Below are 19,545 nucleotides of genomic sequence, written 5' to 3'. Positions count from 1 at the left end.
TTAAATTTTTAATAATGGACATTTGAATCCAAAAACTGAAGAAATATTCCGTAATTACCACAATGTTCAAATTAATATTTGAGTTACCGATGTTTTTCTCGATATATAAACATCAAGAAGAATTGTAATCTTAAAAAAATATGTACAGTTCAATGATGCTTTGTTTTGCTATCAATTTATATTTTTTGCAGAAATAAATGATTAGGTAATTTCTTTACCAGAATATGCTTAAATATAAACTACAGATTTGAATTTTAACAAAATTAAGCAAATCGATGCCTAATTTTGCTATTGTGTAAGTTATACAGCAAATGATGCTAAACTTTGGTCTCGGATTTATGTGTTATAATAAAAAAAATGACACCTCTTTTATGCCTTGTTTTGCTATCATTTAGAAATCTATACCAAATTTTGCTGACTGTTTGCTGTAGATACCTAAATTTGGCCTCATCTTGCTGTCAAACGAACACATATGAAAGCTTAGTTATGCCTAATTTTGCTTTCGTACAAAATTGACCAGCAAAAGATGCTATCAGTTTGCTGTTGACACCTTATTCTGGTATCGGTTTACTATCAATTTAGGCATCAAAGTCTGCTCGGGATATGAATTCCGAAATCCGTGTATATTTACCTGGCCTGGAAAACTGATTGAACATTCTTATATATGAAAATTTCAAGGAGGCACATCTTACCTGTTGGCCATGTGATTCAGACCCAAAATTTTTCCGCCGATACCCGTAAACGAACCCATTACGCCTAGCATACCAAAACCAGACTCACGCCAGCGTATTCTCTAGCGGCTAGACCTCCCAGGCACAGAGTTATTCTGGGAGCTGGGGTGGTTGATATGGCGATAATATTCATTACGTTTGCTTGAAGGTGCTATATGGAAAGCAGGAACGTCTTTCCAATACACCTTTTTTGGAAAAATAGCCTTGTCAAAATCAATATTTTGACAATAACATTCAAGCTTTGGAATGATATTCAGTTCTTTTTCAGTAACTTATTTTTTGTGAAAAGTTTTATGGTAATCTTCGTGCTCATAGTGCTCATAGCGCACAATTTGCGTTTTTTATTCAAACACCTACAATGAAAACAAAACAAAAATTTTATTATTCCTTAATAAAGAAAACCGATGGATAAAATACATTAAAAATGGTTTTACCCGTATAACATTTTTTGAATATGGTACGCGTTTGGAAGAGTAAACAGAATTATAAGTAGGACTTAAATGAAGCTGCTATTTCTGTTTCACCATGATGATCAAATTCGTTCTGAAAACATTAAAACTGTTATCATAAATACTATACAAACGATAAAAAGTATTTGAAGCACATTATAGGACTAATGTTTCAAATAGGGTATAATATTATTAAGTAGTGAGCAGAAAAAAGATGTTAATTATTATTTTCTAAATATTTGAAAATATTTTTTACGAACAAATAAAATCTTTTCCGGGGATCATAAAATTATATTTAAAATCATTTCTTGTTGCATTTGAAAAATTAAAGACTCAAATTATTAATATAAACACTTTAACTACTCAAAAGTCTCAAATTTGTACTAAATGTGACGCATGGTTGATGATCTAGCCAAAAGAATTTGGTTTTCCATAATATTTTTACAATTGTCAGCCATTTTGTTCAGTTAGAGGCTTATTCATCTGCATTATTTCAGAGCTATCTCGACAACATGATAATATAACATTAAAAATATTAATACTTTCATCAGGAAACATATACACTGTTTAAACGATGAAACATTAGAAAGCACATTTGTAGCCCATAGACCTAACTAAAGGTGCTACCGTTGCATGTTGTTGCAAATTTGCAACAATTAATAAAAGGTCATTATATCAGACAAAAAATCAAAAAAATCTTCGAATTGTATTCAATTGTGTTAATTGCATTACTGAAAATGCGAAAATATTTTTTCCAGAGAAAATTTTTTTTCGCAGTGTGAATTGGACTAGGTCAAAACTCTGAAAAATAAGCCTTTTTAAATATTTCATATTTTTCAGATTCAAGTTGGTCTAGTTCCTATATGTATACTCAGGAACTCTTTTTTTTTTAATTCAACGTTATCTTGAAGTTAGAAATATTATTGCTATGAAGAAAAAAGTTTACTATTTGGTTTTCTGCAAAAGTTACAACAGCTTTAATTAATTGTTGCAAATTTGTTACTTTATGAAACGAAGGGTTAATGGGATGATTGTGTCCAAGAATAGGAACATTGAAATAAAACTCAAAATAAACGTTTTTCATAATTTTATAATGGTAACTTCGGTTAAGATGATTCGTTTTCGATAATTTCAAAAAACTATTAGTGGAACTTTCAACATCTAAAAACAAGTATTCAAAAACCATTGTGAAATTAAAAAAAGTGACAAAATTAAAAACAAGAAAAATGAGTGCCTACATGGTTCAAGAAGATTTGGAAGTTTATTTTGAAATTTCTACATGTTCAACTACGAAACTAATACAACATCTTAAGGAAACATTGAACTTATAATGAGAAATCATCATGCCAGTTTTTTTAATTTGTAATATTTTTAATTTGTATTTCTTTTTTTAATTTGTCATTAGTTTAACGTAAATAGTTAAGCAATTGTGTAATGTTGTTTTAAATATAGTTTTTTTTTCTAATTTGTTATTTTTAAGCTATCAGGTTCTCTTAAAAAAAACATATTTACAACTGAAACCCCTCCTTTAGAATAATACTTTAATCTTCATAAACATTTCCTAGCATTAAATATATTTGTGTTCTCAACATACTTAAATTTTTGCTCGCGTTCAATTGTAAATTTTTTGTTGCCAGACATGTTGAGAACTGGAGTGTCCATTAACAGGGGACTCAGGGGGAGTGTGGCGGGCAAAAAAAAATGTTTTTCTTTCAAATAACACTTGAACCTATACCATAGTACATGGAACCATCTTGAAAATTAAGAAATTTTCATTAGAACGGAGGTAGAAAAAAATCATAAAAAATTTATCATTTGAAAATAAAAAACATAAGAAGAAATGAAACGAATAAAGTGAAAACGATAAAAACAGTGAATGATCTCATATAAAAACTTTGAAAATACAAAAAAAATTCTCAGACTGATGAATATAAAGCTTCCAAAATTCAAATTCAACAATTTATACGACTCATTTTGATTTATATGTTATGTGAACCCGAGCAAGGCCGGGTAAAATCAGCTAGTGCTTTATAATTTTAAATGTTTTCTTTTAATATTATGAGGAATTATGAGTTTCGAACATGGAAAAATATCTAATTTTAGTTTCAAATGCAAAATCCAAGATTTGAATTAGGATTTTTTCATAATGATTAACCGAACTGAAAACAAACTTGCTACAGGTTCCACAGACCAGAACTTCGGGAATGATTCAAACCTTAGCTTATTAGATATTTTTTCGCACTTATCCGGGAAGCGCAATCCGGGATTTTTTTATCTGAAAACCTTGCAAAATCCAAGCATTCGATTTCATTCCAAAATCTGGGCAATATCCAGCCAAATTTGGAAATTCTTCAAAACCAAGAAGAAAAACTCGATTTTTTTTTTCTTTCATCAAAACACATCAGCCAGTATATTTGTATAAAATTTGTTAAAAAATGCAAAATACATAATTGTGATCGGATAATTTGAATTTTTCTTTGATTTTGCAAATAGAGTGAAAATATTCGGGCAAAATTCGGCAATCTGGCGACCTTGGTGAGTCTAATCTGATTGAAAATTCGATATTCGGGACTGAGGACTGTACCCAAATTTCATTAACCAACTTCTATTGTGATTACTTACCTTTTGAAGGTAATTTTAGAGTACATTGTCTTCAAATGTCTAGACTTTGAATTACAAGTGAGAAACTTTTAGAAAAACTGTAGAAGAATTATTGATCAGGGATAAGATTTCGAGATTTTTGCCCTAATTTTGAATTTGCGCTTCCTGCGAAAAATAAGTAAAGGATTTTTTTTAATTATTTTTTTCTTATTCTTAAGTTTAAAACCAAATAAATTTTTAATGGTTTTTAGAAGCAGAAAATCAAATTTTTTTGTAGTCTTTAACAAATTTCTTAAAACTTTCATTTTTCAACTTCCTTTAGTAATTTCAGAAATACTTGTAATGATGTCTTCTAAAATTTCTAAAAATCGAAGAACTTACCATTTTTAGATCATTGTACCTCTGAAATATGAATATTATTGTTCCAATAAATAGAGGATAATAAACAAATCCAAAATCAGTTTTTGTCTTGCATGTAGGTTTGTTGGATCAATCTTATCAATAGTTATCAATATTTGATTTCATTCAAATCTGATAAATTTTTAAACTTATAAAAGCCATATCACTCAATCTAGAGGTGAAAGATTCGAGTTCGGGACGCCAAAATTTTCAAAATCAATCATTTAAACATCGGCATCAAAAATGCTGTTCCCTTCAGTTATTTCCTTCTGAAATGTAAAAAAAAAACATTTTTTTTTCATTTTCATATTTTGTATTAATTTTCAAACTAATTTATTGCATTAGGTAGTCCTTCTATTTAAATTTATTGATTTTTTTGTTTATTTGTTTCTCAATTCTGAAATTTTGTGTTCTGAAAACATTATCTTCTTGGAAGCCTATTACCTTAATTTTTAATAAGAAAAACATTGTTTTTTTTGTCGTTTCCAGGATAAATTATTTCATTTGACGGCACAAAATATTTAAAATTTTTAAACTGTATACCCTGTGTTTGTAAATTTATAAACGTTTCACTTACGTTTAGAATTTTGAATCTTTTTGTTTGAATCGATAATTTTTCTTAATAAACTTTGAAAAGATCGAAAAATGATTCGAAGTAGCAACTTAAAAGCTTAATTTTATTTCGCAATGTTAACTAAATTAGTATGCTTTCAATATTTCCCACAAAACTTGGAAATCCTTTTTTAAAGTTTATTAGATTTATTCTAGAAATCAAATTCAGTCAATTTAAGCTATCAACAAGAAATTGAAAAGGTGTTTTTCAAATACACAATTTTAATATGAGGAATTGAAATTTTTAAGCCTCTTATTTTGATAACTGGACCAATTTCCATATGATTTTATCTCTAACTTTAATCACTCATGAAGTAAAATTAATTTTGTTTTATCAAATAAAAACATAAATTATCTTTGGTTTAAAGTGGATATTTTTTCTTCGAGAATTCGCGTTTAAAATTTTAACAATTATTTTAAATTTTGCTGTACAGTTTTTAAACATAGTTAATTTCTTACCTGATATGAAATTTATTTAAGAATTCGGATTTCATTACTTTTTTAATCTGGTGTTCTATTTGATGTAAATATTCCATTTCTGTTCACTGATTCTTATGTCCGAAGTTTTCATTTAATATGAATTTATCACCCGAAAAAATTAAATCAAAATTTTCAAACTATATACACTGCCTGAAAGTTATTCTCAAGCTAATTTCTAATTCAGGATAAGGGGCAAAATTTTGAATAATTTATTAATGACCTACCGCCAAAAAAAATCATTGATTTGAAACTTTGATTCTGATCAATTTTGATTCGTGGCAGTAAAATTTTTTTTTAAACCAACACACAGCTCCTAAGTAGCTACAAAAGAATCTTAGAAATCAATTTTCTTGTTTTCTATACGATTTTGCTATTGGTATTATTTCTAGCTAAATTTGAATTTCGAAATTTGGATTTTGGGTCTAAATTTTCCCACTGTTCATTGATGAAAATTTATCTGAATTTCAAGGATTCTTTCAAAAAATATTGAAAAATCATCAACTTCATTCCCTGAAAACACTCACCGTACTTCCTTGAGAAGATACGGGTATCATTGAATACATTATCTAGACGCTGCTATTCCATCACCTTTGTTTGGGTGCCGTCTCATTGCTCAATAGTGGGCAATGAGAAGGCCGACTCGTTAGCAAAGGTGGGTGCAGTTGAAGGTGAAATTTATCAGCGTCAAATCGCTTTCAGCGAATTTTACTTTTTGGTCCGTAGAAACGCTTTCGTCAACTGGCAGCGCAAATGGAACGAGGACGAGTTGGGTCGGTGGCTTCACTCGATTATCCCAAAGGTGAGCCTTAAACCATGGTTCAATAGATTGGACCTGAGTCGTGACTTTATTAAAACATTTTCCCGTCTCATGTCCAATCATTATTCCTTAGACGCGATACTCTATCGTGTGAATCTCGCTAGCAGCAATTTGTGTCGTTGTGGTCAGGGTTACCATGACATCGAGCATATTGTTTGGTCGTGTGAGGACCATCTTACCGCCAGAGCATATTTAATTGACTCCCTTCGGGCCCGAGGTAAACCACCTTACGTTCCAGTGAGGGATGTGTTGGCTATGGTAGACCTAGACTATATGTTCGAAATATACTTTTATCTTAAATCTATCGATCTACGCGTTTAACTATCCCTTTCCTCTTTCTCCTTTTCTTTTTTGTCTATCATAGTTTTGAATAATGAAGGACGAACTCACTATCTTGAATCCATAAAACGAATATATGGACAACAATACGAAAATCCCTGTTAATTAAACTTAAGCAACTGTTGTTCAAAAAATAATGGTCCCTCGGCTCCGTAAAACTAAGTGGTTTGAGCCGTTTCAAATAAACGATTTGTAAAAAAAAAAATAACTGACATTATCACAAAATGTTCTATCGACAGTTAATTAAAAAAGTATAATGCGCTAAGTGTATAGAAAAGGCTTTTGCGTTCCCTACAGTCATAAACTCAACAATATGTTTACGTCTTAAGCAAAACTTAAGGAGTGCAAATTGAAATTCTCGAAGAAATTTCGCGTAACGAAACTAATTCACTATAAAAAATGCTTTCCTGAGTATCACCAAGCATACTTATCGTCGACTGACTTGTTGATAACAATATAAGGTTAATATCCATTCAAACTTAAGCTTACAAGATTGCTCGGATTTATCCGGACATGCCTGGATATTTAGAACAAAATTTAAGAACTCCGAACCGGTGTGGTAGTCCAGATTTTGATGAAAAATGTCCGGGTTTTACCCGAGTTTTCACTTTATTTGCAAAACTGTACAAAAAACTCAAATTGAGAAAATACAATTTTTAACTTAATCATAGCAATCGAAAGATTCCCTAATTCAACCGCGGTATTAAAGGGAATCTTTCGATTGCTTTGATTCAGTAGGATTATTCAACCAAGTAAGCTTTTTATAAAGAAAATATTATGAAAAAAATTCAACAGCGATTTGTTTTGTTTGAAAACGTATAAGACCTTTGTGATGAATCTCTTTTGATATCGGTGATCGGCAGACATTCTTTTTCGGTTTCTACTTTGATCATATTGATATTTCTTAAAGGAACTTTCAAGAAGATTGATACGATACATGATATGTTACGATTTAGGTTTTTTTTTCATAATCGTGGCATCCGGTGACTCTAAATTTGTGGTGACCCCAATTTGAAGACTAAAAATCAATAACTTTCTTTTAAATAAAAATATTTCGGAAAATTCCAAGGAAAATCTTTTAATGTTGCTAGTTTTTTTTTTCTTAAAAAAAACTTGCAGAATTCGAGGCGGTATAACTCATTTCTCGCAGCTCCTACCGCTTTGTCGTCTTGGGAAAAGTTGTAGCCAGAGAATTTTCCGGTAAGCTTCATATATTGGAAATTTATTTGAATCGGGATTGGAACAAGACATTCAAAACCCGAAAAAGTTATATTCTTTGAACAAACTGCAAGAATTCAGCAAGAATTTTGATTGAAAAGGAAGCTTTTTAGGCAACAGAGTTTGTAAAATTCGAAAAAAAGTTGCAATTTGACACACTCTTTTACATATTTTTTTTTTCAAAGGCATTGAAAATATTCCAGCATTTATCCAGAGGGATCTTAGTGCTGACAAAGACTTCTTCGACTCCAAAACAAATACTGTTTCTAGTAAGTATGTTTTTCCAAAGAAGTAAACACCAATGTGTGAAAACATGAAACAGTGAAATGAAGTTTCAATTTGAAAAACAGATGATGTTTGATGCACAAGCATTCGTTTTTTATGCTTTAGGGGAGATGAGGGCATAACGAGCACCCGAGGCATAATGAGAAGTCCATTTTTCTACATAAGTACGTATTTTCTTAAACAAATTTTCATGAGGACTTGTTTCGTACTACCTATAGTATTAATTTTTCACCAAAAAAGAAATATCCTTTTCATATTTACAGAAATATTAAATAATAACCAGCTAGGTTCTCAAGTGACGAAAATATTATAATTTTTGAGCACCACCAAATAAGCTTTTATGACCTTTAAATCATCTTGATCTGAAATGTATGCACTGCAACATGATCTACACATTGTTTCTAAATTTTCAGCATCATAAAATTTTTGATTTTTCACTTTAATCAATTGTAAAACGCGTTTTTACTTTAATTTGTTCACTAGAGGCGAACAGAGCACTTTCAATAAAGGCATATTGAGCATTTTCTGCCGGAGAATCAGCGAATTCAACTCGATGAAGTCAACTGAATAATAGAGCTACAGCTTAACTTGTATCGTCTGACGATTTGGCCTATTGGTTAGATGTCGGAGAGGTAATCAGTAGACTCGAGTTCGATTTCTGTCCGAGGGGATTTTTTTTTTGCACATACCATTCATGATTGATTTTTTTTATTATTACATTATACGGCTAATAGCATCAAAGCATCATCCGTCAAACAAAACACCAGAAACATAATGTATGAACATGTGTTAATTCTTTGAATTCTACAAACAGACCTAGATTATTTTGTTTTTGCTTTGTTTGATGAATCTACGCCTCACCGTTTAGTGCAATCATGATCATAAATGATAAATGAAGAAAAAAAATCCCCTCCACCAGGAATCGAACTCGAGCCTACTGATTATCTCTCCGACATCTAACCAATAGGCCAAATCGTCAGACGATACAAGTTGAGCTGTAGCTCTATTAGTCAATTGACTTCATCGAGTCGAATTCGCTGCTAGATTCCCCGGCAGAAAATGCTCATTATGCCTTCATTAATGGTGCTCATACTGCCTCGGGAGGTTTCTCATTATGCCTCTACAGTGACTGGTTTTCAGCTTTCGGCAAAATTTTTTAAAATGCATTTTTAAACGTTTTTATCTACTTTTTCAAGTTTCATCCAATTAGACAATAGACTATTTGAGTGTCGGAACACGAAACAATGATGTAATTCACATATTACAGCTGTTATCTATGGTTAAATAAGCATTTTCCTTAAGGTGCCCATTATGCCCTCATCTCCCCTACTCTGATTTTTATTAAAATTTTGTCGCTTAGCGCACTCTAGGTCCAAGAGCCTTATTTTCAGTTCATAGCAAAAATTATAGCACAAAACACCTCTCAGTTTATTAAGGTTGGAATTTTTCAACGGAAGATTTAATTTAAATAATATTTTCAATTCCTTTTGCTATTGTCGTTTTGAAAAAGTTTGAACTTACATTTTATCTTTGGTTGATTAGAAGTATTTTCAAGGCCTTACTAAGTTTTGGTTAAAAACAAACTTCTTGAGCACCCTATGAATCGAAAAAAGTAATAAAATGCCAAGCGAAATGTTTTTCGTTAAACCTAAAATTTTAATCTCCTTATCAAATTTTGATGAACAACTAAAATGAGTCAAGAGTAACAACCCAGATTCAGAACTTAGTAGAAAAACCTCGAAATCTCATCTAGGGTCCTAATTATACAACAGTATTCCTTAATAATTCTCTCTTGTTTATAGTAACTTAGTCCCGAACATTGAATTCCAAAAGTTAGACCTCAAAAAGTCTAACAGACTCCAAAAAAGTTAGACTTGCCAGATTGCCCAGATTTTGCCCGGATCTTTTCACTTTACTTGCAAAATTAAACAAAAATTTAAACTGAGTTCTTAGAATTTTATATCTTACGTACAACAACTGTTTTTAGACAAATTTTGTCAAAATAACCAAGAACGAATTTTTGGAAGCCTAAAATATGATTCTTAATCGAACTATTTGTATCAATAAAAAAATCAATTTTTCGAGTGTTTTTCTTTTTGATTTTAATTAAATTATTCCAAAATTTGCCTGGATGATAGCTGGATTCTGGAGGAAAATTTCTAAACAATATGCCAGGTTTATGCAAGATTTAAACATAAAATAGCCCGGATTTGCCCGGCCCAGATACTTGCGAAAATTTTCTAGTAAGTACCCAGTTTGTTGTTCTTGATTTTCAGTTTGAATCATCATTGGAATGGAATCCTGATTTTATTTCAAACTAAAATTTTGCTTTTCTAACTGAAATAAGGTGGATTTTTCATATTCAAAACTCATTTTGGAATATGAAAAAAAAAATTAAAAATTCAAAACATTTTTAAGATTTGGACTAGAAATTTTCATCCCCGATTCATATGCAAAATTGAAACATAAGAAAGTTTAATCAATCTAGAATTGAAAAAACTGAAACTATTACATCACTCAAAATTTTCGTTCAAATTTACAAGTAAGATTACGATTAAATAACTGAAAAAAGGTATTGAAACCCATAAATTTAGAATTAAGTAAGAGATTTCTGGTTGTAGGTTCTGATCAAAATTCGCTTCTTTGGTTTAAATTCATAGAAATTCTTATCTGAAATTTAAAATCAGATTTTGAATTTAGACACGAAATGCAGAAATCAGACTCGAAATTAAAATTTTAAATTCGTATTCATATTCAGCTCGAATTTAAGTTTTATAATAATCAAGATTAAAATATCAAAATGAGAATTACATTTAAGATTCAAATTAAAGGAGATCGCAGTTCCATAACTTTGTTTCTTGATTCGAAATTAAGTTTTTTTTAATGCAATCAAAGTTAATCTAGAAACACAAACCTGGTGAAAATCAAAACTAAACAAAAATATTTGGATTTAAAAAAAAAATTTTTTTGAAAAAAGTGGTTAATTTATGAAATATAAAATTATTATCAATAATTTTTGGTTGATAAAAGAACTTATATTCAGCTGGAAATTTTATTTAACATTTAACATTATTTATATTGCAGATTCTAAATAAAAGGTTCAATCCTAAATTTTATTCGAGTTTACAAGAATAGGAAATTATTCTTGTTTGAACCTTATTCTCTACTCTATTTTCTTAATTTTTGATACATTTTCACCAATGCTTAAAATGAACGTTAAAAAGAACAAGCTTGCTTATAAAAGTAAATACAAACAGATTTCCTTTAAAATGAAACCTCCAAAAAACCCTTATTTATTTGTTTTATTTTTTGTTTCGACAAAAGTCCTTTAAACATCTTTGTGTCATTCGCAACTTTTATCAACGATGCATTTGGTGGACAGTCAAAAAAAAACTTTTCCGGTACAACTGTTTTAGATTTTGAATCTTGGGCTCAAACGCACGGACATTAGCTCAGAAGGCAACTGACATGCCAACTAAGCTATACCACTAATTTTAAAGCTTCATGAAAAAAATTGACATCACCTAGGAATTTTTTTTTTCCGAAAATTATGATTTGAAATGAATAACTGTATCTTCAGCTATACCATGCAACTTACACAAGCGGATTATAATATGATGGTAATACTAAACGATTTTTTGAACAAAATGTCTCATTTTAAATACTAGTCTCCATACAAATTTTGATTTTTTTCACTACAGCCCAGATCAAATATAAGAGCCTCAAAAATTCAAAGTTGTTTTTGGGGAATAAGAAACCTAGCTTTAATTAGCTCAAAAACGATTTTTTGTGCTTTATTTTAAATTGAAATTTTTTCATGTTCCTTTGTGAATTCAAGTAAAAATGTTAAACTATCTTAGTTTATTCCGACATACATACGTCATTTTCATTCATTCTCAATTTAACGAAAACCCAATCAAGAGTAAACTTAAACGTTCGTTCATAGGCATTTACTCACAGTTCTTTCCGGTGATGCACGTAACTGGAGTACTCGGTACTTTCCGTCAGCTCGTAGCAGCTGTCCATCGTTGTCGTCAGCAGGTGGTGCCTCCGATGGATGATTCCCCGGAGCACAATCAGATTCGTTACGAGGCTAACCGTCAGGGCACCGAACACCGTACACAGGGTCACGGTTTTCTCTAAAAGAGAAAAATTAGAGCTAGCTTCGAAAAAATATTTTTTCAATAGTAGGTAACACTAACCGTTAAAATAAAGTGTGAACAGTGTGGAAGTCAACCATATCAATGAACATCCGAATGCCACGAAGGTAATGTTCCGTACATCAACTCGTTGATATTTTCCCTGAGTGGAGATCATGCAATGCACATTGGCAGCTGCAAATATCACATAAGACGCTCCGATCAAAATGTACACTATCGTTGAGTAGAAAGCTGTAAATGAGAAAAAAAAAATTAAACAGTAAAATTTCATTAATTCCATTTAATTTTATTCACCAACCCTCCTCAAATTCAGTCAGGGCAGCTTCCAGCAGTAGAGCCGCGAATAAAAGTCCCGCGTGGGCCATTACCAGCTTTCCGAAAATTGTATGAAAGTTTCGTTCGAATCCGTACAGTAGGACCGTCACGAAAACGGCCACCAAAGCTGACCCAATTATCAACTTGTCGACGAAATCGAACGGATCCGGAAAGACAATCTCGTCACAGACCCACGCCACCAGAACCGAGCTGGCCGTTTCCTCCAAACAGAAATCCCGATAGATGAGCATCTGTTCCGGGTTGGAAACCATAAGGGACCCATTCTGGATCACCGTAAAAATGGCACCGTCGTTGATTACTAAGCTGAACGAAACGAATAATTTTATTATTTTAAATATGTTTATTGAATGCCTCTTTTGTTTAGAACTATCTCGTTATCGTTTGCCAAAACCAATCAAAAGTAGGTACTCACTGCTTTCCAATGCACCGGCCGCTAACGGTCAGATTGTGCCGGATGTACGGTCCAAATCGGTAACAGCTCTGGTCGTAGAGCAGCAGTTCCCGGCTGACGACCGGAAGTCGAGGCCGCCTTAGCGGGATCCGGCATTTCGAGACGCTCTCGTGCAGAAACGCCTCCCCCTCGGGGCAACATTTGGCCACCGGCACGGTGTTGTTCTTCGCTCTGGCAATCAAGCGAGGCTGGCGGAGGAACAAAAAAATCAAACGAAACATTAAACGATTATTGTTATCGATATCATTGACCAGATTATGTATATGATATCATGAGTTGTATAGCAAAAAAGGGATACCACTTGAGAAGCGATACTCGATTTTTTTTAAATGCACACTAATTTATCGAGCACAGAGTCATAAACGATGAAAAATAAACTAAAAAGCTTTTTATTCATTATATGAATGAAGTGCTTCAATCTTTCTGGAAATTAACTGTTACTAAAAGAATCGTTATAAATGTTTGACATCATCCACAAGTCCTTAACTTCTTTGTTCTAGCAATTTAGAGGTAGCAATCCATATAAATTAACGTTGAATAACGAAGGCGTGGTGCCTTTAGGTGAAAAAATTACTTTCAGAAGGTTTCAGGTCATTTGGCAGAAGAAATTTGTATCGAGATTTTCAACAAAATGTATGAAAAATCGACATCGACATCGAAATTGAAAGCACGCGCACTGTCACTTCGACTTTGAACTTCCATAACTTTTTACTATAATAATATTTTTTTTATCAAATTTTCTGCATTAGATAGATAAACTATCAAACTACTATACCACAAAATTTGAGCTTTCAGGAGTTTTTAAGGCTTGAGATATAGTATCTCTACGAAAATCGGACTTTTTGGACTTTTACCATTCAAACTGCAATATCTCAGAAACTACGCCACATTTTTTATTGAAATTTTGCAGAGTGATTGTTGAAATATAAAGCTAGCATGTCTGAAGTTTTTGAAAAGTTCTATTGATGGGATCAAAAGTTACTCGAGGTACAATATTTCAGGCATGAACCTAAAAATGCGATTTCTGTGGAATTTTGGACGATTCTTGAGAACAATATCGTTTGCATCCACAAATCAGTTAAAAAATTTCTGGAACAAGCAATAAAGAGAAGAAACAATGGAATAAATGATCTATTTGTGTTTTGAAATAAGAATCTCAGAATATTGTTTTGATTTTTTGGGTTGGAATAGATTTACTGGTTGTTAAACATGAAATAGGATTTTCCTATGGAAACATTCGTCCAAAATTCTATAGAAATCGCATTTTTAGGTTCATACCTGAAATATTGTACCTCGCGTAACTTTTGATCCCAACGATAGAACTTTACAAAAACTTCAGACACGCTAGCTCCATATTTCAACAATCACTCTGCAAAATTTCAATAAAAAGCGTTGCGTAGTTTCTGAGATATTGCAGTTTGAATAATAAAAGTCCAAAAAGTCTGATTTTCGTAGAACTACTGTATCTCAAACCACACAAACTCCAAAAAGCTCAAATTTTTTGGTATGATAGTGTGATTGATGATCTATTGAGCGCAGAAAATTTGATAAAAAAAATACCATCAGATTAAAAAAGTTATGAAAGTTCTAAGTCGAAGTGACAGTGCGCGGGCTTTCAATTTCTATACAATTATGAACGGTACTGTATGTTTTATTGTATGGATTTTCCACCCTCTCCCTCTTCCAAAGTGAAGAAGCATCAGGAACTTTCATAAAACCATTGTTTGTATCTAAATAACGTTCCATGTCACGATTGGGTCCATTTGTTTGATAAATTTTCAAGTTATGCCAAATAAAATATGAAAAAATTTGTCTCCTTTCCTACTCCACTCTGAAAAAGGGAGGGTCTCAAATTATTCGTACGATTGGTAAGTACTCGATTTATTATCTTTCCCTTTCCCTTTCCTACCCACCACTACTCGAAGAAAGTAGGCTTTTCTAATAATCATACCCACAATTTCGTATCCATGAATCCTTTCATATAAAATTTGGTCCCATTGGTTAATGAGTTCTTGAGCGATACAATAAAATTATATAGAAATCCCTCCTTCCCTTCCCTCACCTCCCCGCAAGGTTTAAGGAGTTTAAAACAATCTTATAAAAATATCACGTACCCAAATATCTTTCCATGCCAAATTCCATTCCATTTGTTGAATAACTCTCATGTTAAGTTATGCCATCAAAATATTATAAGTGCCTCCCTACTTCCTTCCCATATCTCCAATGGATGAATGGAGGGATTTCAAACCAATTCTCGTATCTTATACTCTTCCATACCAAATTTAGTTCTATTTGCTTGATAAATTATCATGTTGTATGCATGTATGTATGTATGAAAACCCACCAGTGGCTGATAGGTCTTTCGACCCGAGGCGGTACGGGAAGTCTCGATCGCATATTCAAATATTGTTCATGCTCAACTCATCAACAATAATTTCAGCACAACCAAGGGGTCCGTTACCACTGGCTTGGGACAGGTTTGACTCATCTCACTCCCTTCCAACTGTTCGAAACAAATAAAGAATTCTGAAAAGGTTCTTACGTAACCTTCTCATGATTCTAAATTTGTCGAGATACTCCGGCTGGCTTGAACCCACAATCCATTGTATATCAGTCTTCCGATCGTTTGATGTCCTGTCCAACCCCCCGCTGAACCCCACAATAGAGTTAAGCTGCAAAGTAGCCTCACTACTATCTCCCCATTGCACAGTGGTTTAAAACTCGAAAAACGTGATCATGGGCTTTTTGAAGGCTTAATTGTCAAAATAGCTACAATGTTTCATCATTTTTTAATGCGCTTATTTTAGTGTATAGTTTTTCCTGATCAATTCAACTATAAGTGAGTTAATTTTTTTATTTTTTGTATTTATCATTTCACCACTATGACGTCTTCAAAAAAGTTGTAGATCATCTAATTTTAAGAAACTTTGTTGAAGACGTCAAAGCTCTATCTTTTGAAACAACATGTTTAAAGGCATTGTTTGAAAAACTAACCTCAAAAAACGAAAATTTCGGTTAACTTATTTCGAAGCGAGTTTGGAGAAAAACTTTGTATGAAAGAGCTGTGATAATTGTAAAACTTAACAACTTCATTCAAGGTGTCAAGTCAGTATTTTGAAGTTTAGCGGTACTTTTTGGGAGATTTCTTTTAAAAATTGCATGTTTTCATTGTTCAATATCTCTAAAAGTTGCAAACATACCAAAACAAAAATATACACATTAAAAAGTGCATGAGGTTTAACTACTAAAATAACTTCACTGATAGATGCCAGTTTTGAAGTTTTAGTTTAGCCGATTCAACAATTCCTCGATCAGCCAACTATGCCACTTTCGCGTTAAAGCGAGTAAGTGTGTGAAAAAATGCTGAAATTTGCCAATCTACTACCATCTTTTAGTTAAGTTATTTCAGTAGTAAAACCTCATGCATATAAGTGAAACTATATGTCTATAAAAGTTGAAAGAATGTACTTTCTTATGTATATATTTTCGTTTTGGTATGTTTGCAACTTTTAGAGATATTGAACAATGAAAACATGCCATTTTTAAAAGAAATCTCCCAAAAAGTACCACTAAACTTCAAAATACTGACTTGACACCTTGAATGAAGTTGTTAAGTTTTACAATTGTCACAGCTCTTTCATACAAAGTTTTTCTCCAAACTCGCTTCGAAATAAGTTAACCGAAATTTTCGTTTTTTGAGGTTAGTTTTTCAAAAAATGGTTTTAAACATGTTGTTTCAAAAGATAGAGCTTTGACTTCTTCAACAAAGTTTCTTAAAATTAGATGATCTACAACTTTTTTGAAGACGTCATAGTAGTGAAATGATAAATACAAAAAAATAGAAAAATTAACTCACTTATAGGTGAATTGATCAGGAAAAACTTTACACTAAAATAAGCGCATTTTGAAATGATGAAACATTGTAGAACACACCATAAAACTATTTTGACAATTAGGCCTTCAAAAAACCCATGATCACGTTTTTCGAGTTTTAAACCACTGTGCATTGGGAGGAGAGAGTGGTATCAAACATCGAAAGAAATCTTTTTTGTTTTCAAATACCCTTCCATGCTCAATTTAGTTCCATTTGTTCAAATTGATCTTTTGATATGCAAATCTTCCCTTGCTATTATCCCAATGGAAGAAGGAAGGAGTCTCAAATAATCATATAAATATTTCTCGTATTCCACTTGTTTGAGTTGTTTTCGAATTATGTTAGGAGCCCCCCGTTGGAAGAGGATACCAAAGATTTAGGGGAACATTTATCGTACCCTAATACCTTCCCATGCCAAATTTTGTTTCACTTGCTTTATTTGTTTTTTACTTGTATGTATGTATGTATGTATGTAAGGGTCCCCCATCGGTAGCAAGGTCCTGCCTATATCTGTGTGGTTGGCCCGAAGGCTTCCACGGCCGATGGTTCGTCGAAGGAAGGCATCCAACCCTCAGAAACCTACGATGGTTGGCTACCACTCCGCTCGTAAAAGTTTCGTCAAGTTATCCCCAGATGCATTCCTTCTGATAATATGAAATATAAACAATGAAACAGAAAATATAATATAAAATATAATATATAAAACATGGCAGTAAGGAAAATTATATAGAGTATAAAATTATATGAAATATTGAAATGATTATTATTTTGTTAATTATTAATAAAAGGATACGCATCTGGAAAGAAAAAAAGCTTATCATTATGTATCATGGATGCGTTTAGTTATCATAGATCCCATTTGACTGTAGTCAATTTAACAAATTTCTAATGTTTCAATATCTCACATTTCTGAATGTTCCTTTTATAATGCTCTTTTTCTGTAAATTTAAAATTTTAACGATTGCTAAATAAATTCTCATTATATTTAATTTTAAAGTTATCAATAACTTCCCAATCTAACTTATTGGATCCCCGAGAATTCAAACTTTCCAAAATTCATTAAATTAAATTTTGTTTTGCCGAAATAGCAAATTTTGTTCTGTAATAATTACTTCTGAAAAAAAACAAGAAACAATAACACAAGTTTTTCACTACTCGCAACACTTTTCGGAATCGGAATATTTCATTCCTGAAATATTTCCTCTTCTCTCAAAGTATCAACTAAAACGACCACGAGTGAGAGAGATAATGAAATAAAACTCTCGTCGTCACAAAGTCGTTTAGCTGTGGTGCTAGTGGGTGAATCTAGGCACTACCACAAGTCAACCAAGCAGTCGGAATGGGTCGGCATGGAGAGATTTGGCAGTTAAAAAGAGAGACCATTATGACAGGATCTGAACCCTTATGTACTTGCATTCATGAGACATAAACAAAAACTGTCACACTTTTTGTACACTTCAGTCAGAGCTGTAACAGAAATTGTACTTTTATTTAGAATCATCACCTCCCAAAATATAAAGCAAGCATGAAACGGACTCACCAGATTCTTCCTCTGCAATCTCAATCATGTTATTGGCAATCAATCTGCTCTCTCTTCTAAACCTCATCCAACACACGCACACATCAACATCGGGCTTTTACTGCCCGACTTTCAGCTTCTGAAGCAATTATCCGCCATTTTTCACTTCGCGCAATCCCGTTTCACTGCAAATTGTTTTTTATCGCTCAAATCCTTCATTTGAGCACTACTCTCTTAAGGAATTTGACAACATTAATTCGGACACATTTGAATGAATACGCCTCCATTTCTCCAGCACACACGCTTTCCATCGGTCGTTTACATCAAAAGCACACGCATCTAACAATAATCGAACTGTCGAGGTCCGATTTTCATTTCATATATGCTTTACACGAAAACATTCGACAATCACATATTTCCTTCAAATCCTATTAATTTTATCGGTCACCATTCTCCAGCACTTGAGCTAGGCACATTTTCATTGCAATCGTTCACTTTACCATCTACACATGGCAATAAATTCACTCCGCCCCGAAAATTGAGCAACATCCTACAGAATCTTTATATTCTTTAAAAACAGTCGAAAATGGAAGCAATTTACACCGCGATACAACTGCTATTCCGCCATTTATTTAATGTGTTTTTCTGCACTTTGGTGGGACTGATAGAGCAAGCGCGACGAATGAAAAACTACGTCCGTTTCCGAGCAAGGCCTACTGCGAACTGACTTGCTTTATTTGTTTTTTACTTATGTAAAAAATTGTTAAAAGGACACCTATACCCCACTCCTATTTCCTTTTCAACGGGGTAGGGTTCACAAATACTCATAAAAACATTTCTTGTACCCAAATATCCTTCCATGCCAATTTTGGTTCCATTTGATCGATTTGATCTTCATTTATATAAAAATAACTGTGTGGAAGCCCCTCTCTATTTGCCATTAAGATGAGAGAGGGGTCTCAAATAATCATTAGAACATTTCTCGTACCCAAATATCCTCCCATGCCAAATTTGGATCCATTTGCTTAATTAGTTTTTGAGTTATGTGAAAAATTAAAAAAAGAAATCTCCCTACTGGAAAGAGGGAGGAGTTTCAAATAATGAAAAAAATATTTTTCGTATCCAAATACCCTCCCATGCCAAGTTTTGTACCATTTGCTTGATCAGTTCTCGAGTTAAATATGCAAACATTTGTCCTTTGTTCGGGAGACCCCCTCCCCCCCCCCCTCCCCTTCCTGTTAGGGAGAGGGGTTTCAAACCATTATGCATTGTAG

General features: G+C 32.5%; 1 protein-coding gene across 1 annotated transcript in view; it reads right to left on the bottom strand.

Annotated features, from left to right (window-relative positions):
* The window catches only part of LOC129749144 (uncharacterized), a 50,150-nt gene that overhangs the window by 13,008 nt on the left and 17,597 nt on the right, over positions 1–19,545 (bottom strand). Inside the window, exons 2-5 of the mRNA XM_055744032.1 lie at positions 12,840–13,066; positions 12,390–12,730; positions 12,134–12,322; positions 11,890–12,070 (exon numbers count right to left, since the gene is read on the bottom strand). Of these exons, the coding sequence (XP_055600007.1) occupies positions 11,890–12,070; positions 12,134–12,322; positions 12,390–12,730; positions 12,840–13,066 (938 nt within the window). The remainder of the gene's footprint in view (positions 1–11,889; positions 12,071–12,133; positions 12,323–12,389; positions 12,731–12,839; positions 13,067–19,545) is intronic.

The sequence above is a fragment of the Uranotaenia lowii genome, chromosome 2 (genome assembly GCF_029784155.1).
Source record: "Uranotaenia lowii strain MFRU-FL chromosome 2, ASM2978415v1, whole genome shotgun sequence".
Taxonomy (NCBI): domain Eukaryota; kingdom Metazoa; phylum Arthropoda; class Insecta; order Diptera; family Culicidae; genus Uranotaenia; species Uranotaenia lowii.
This window is presented reverse-complemented; position numbering and strand designations above follow the sequence as displayed.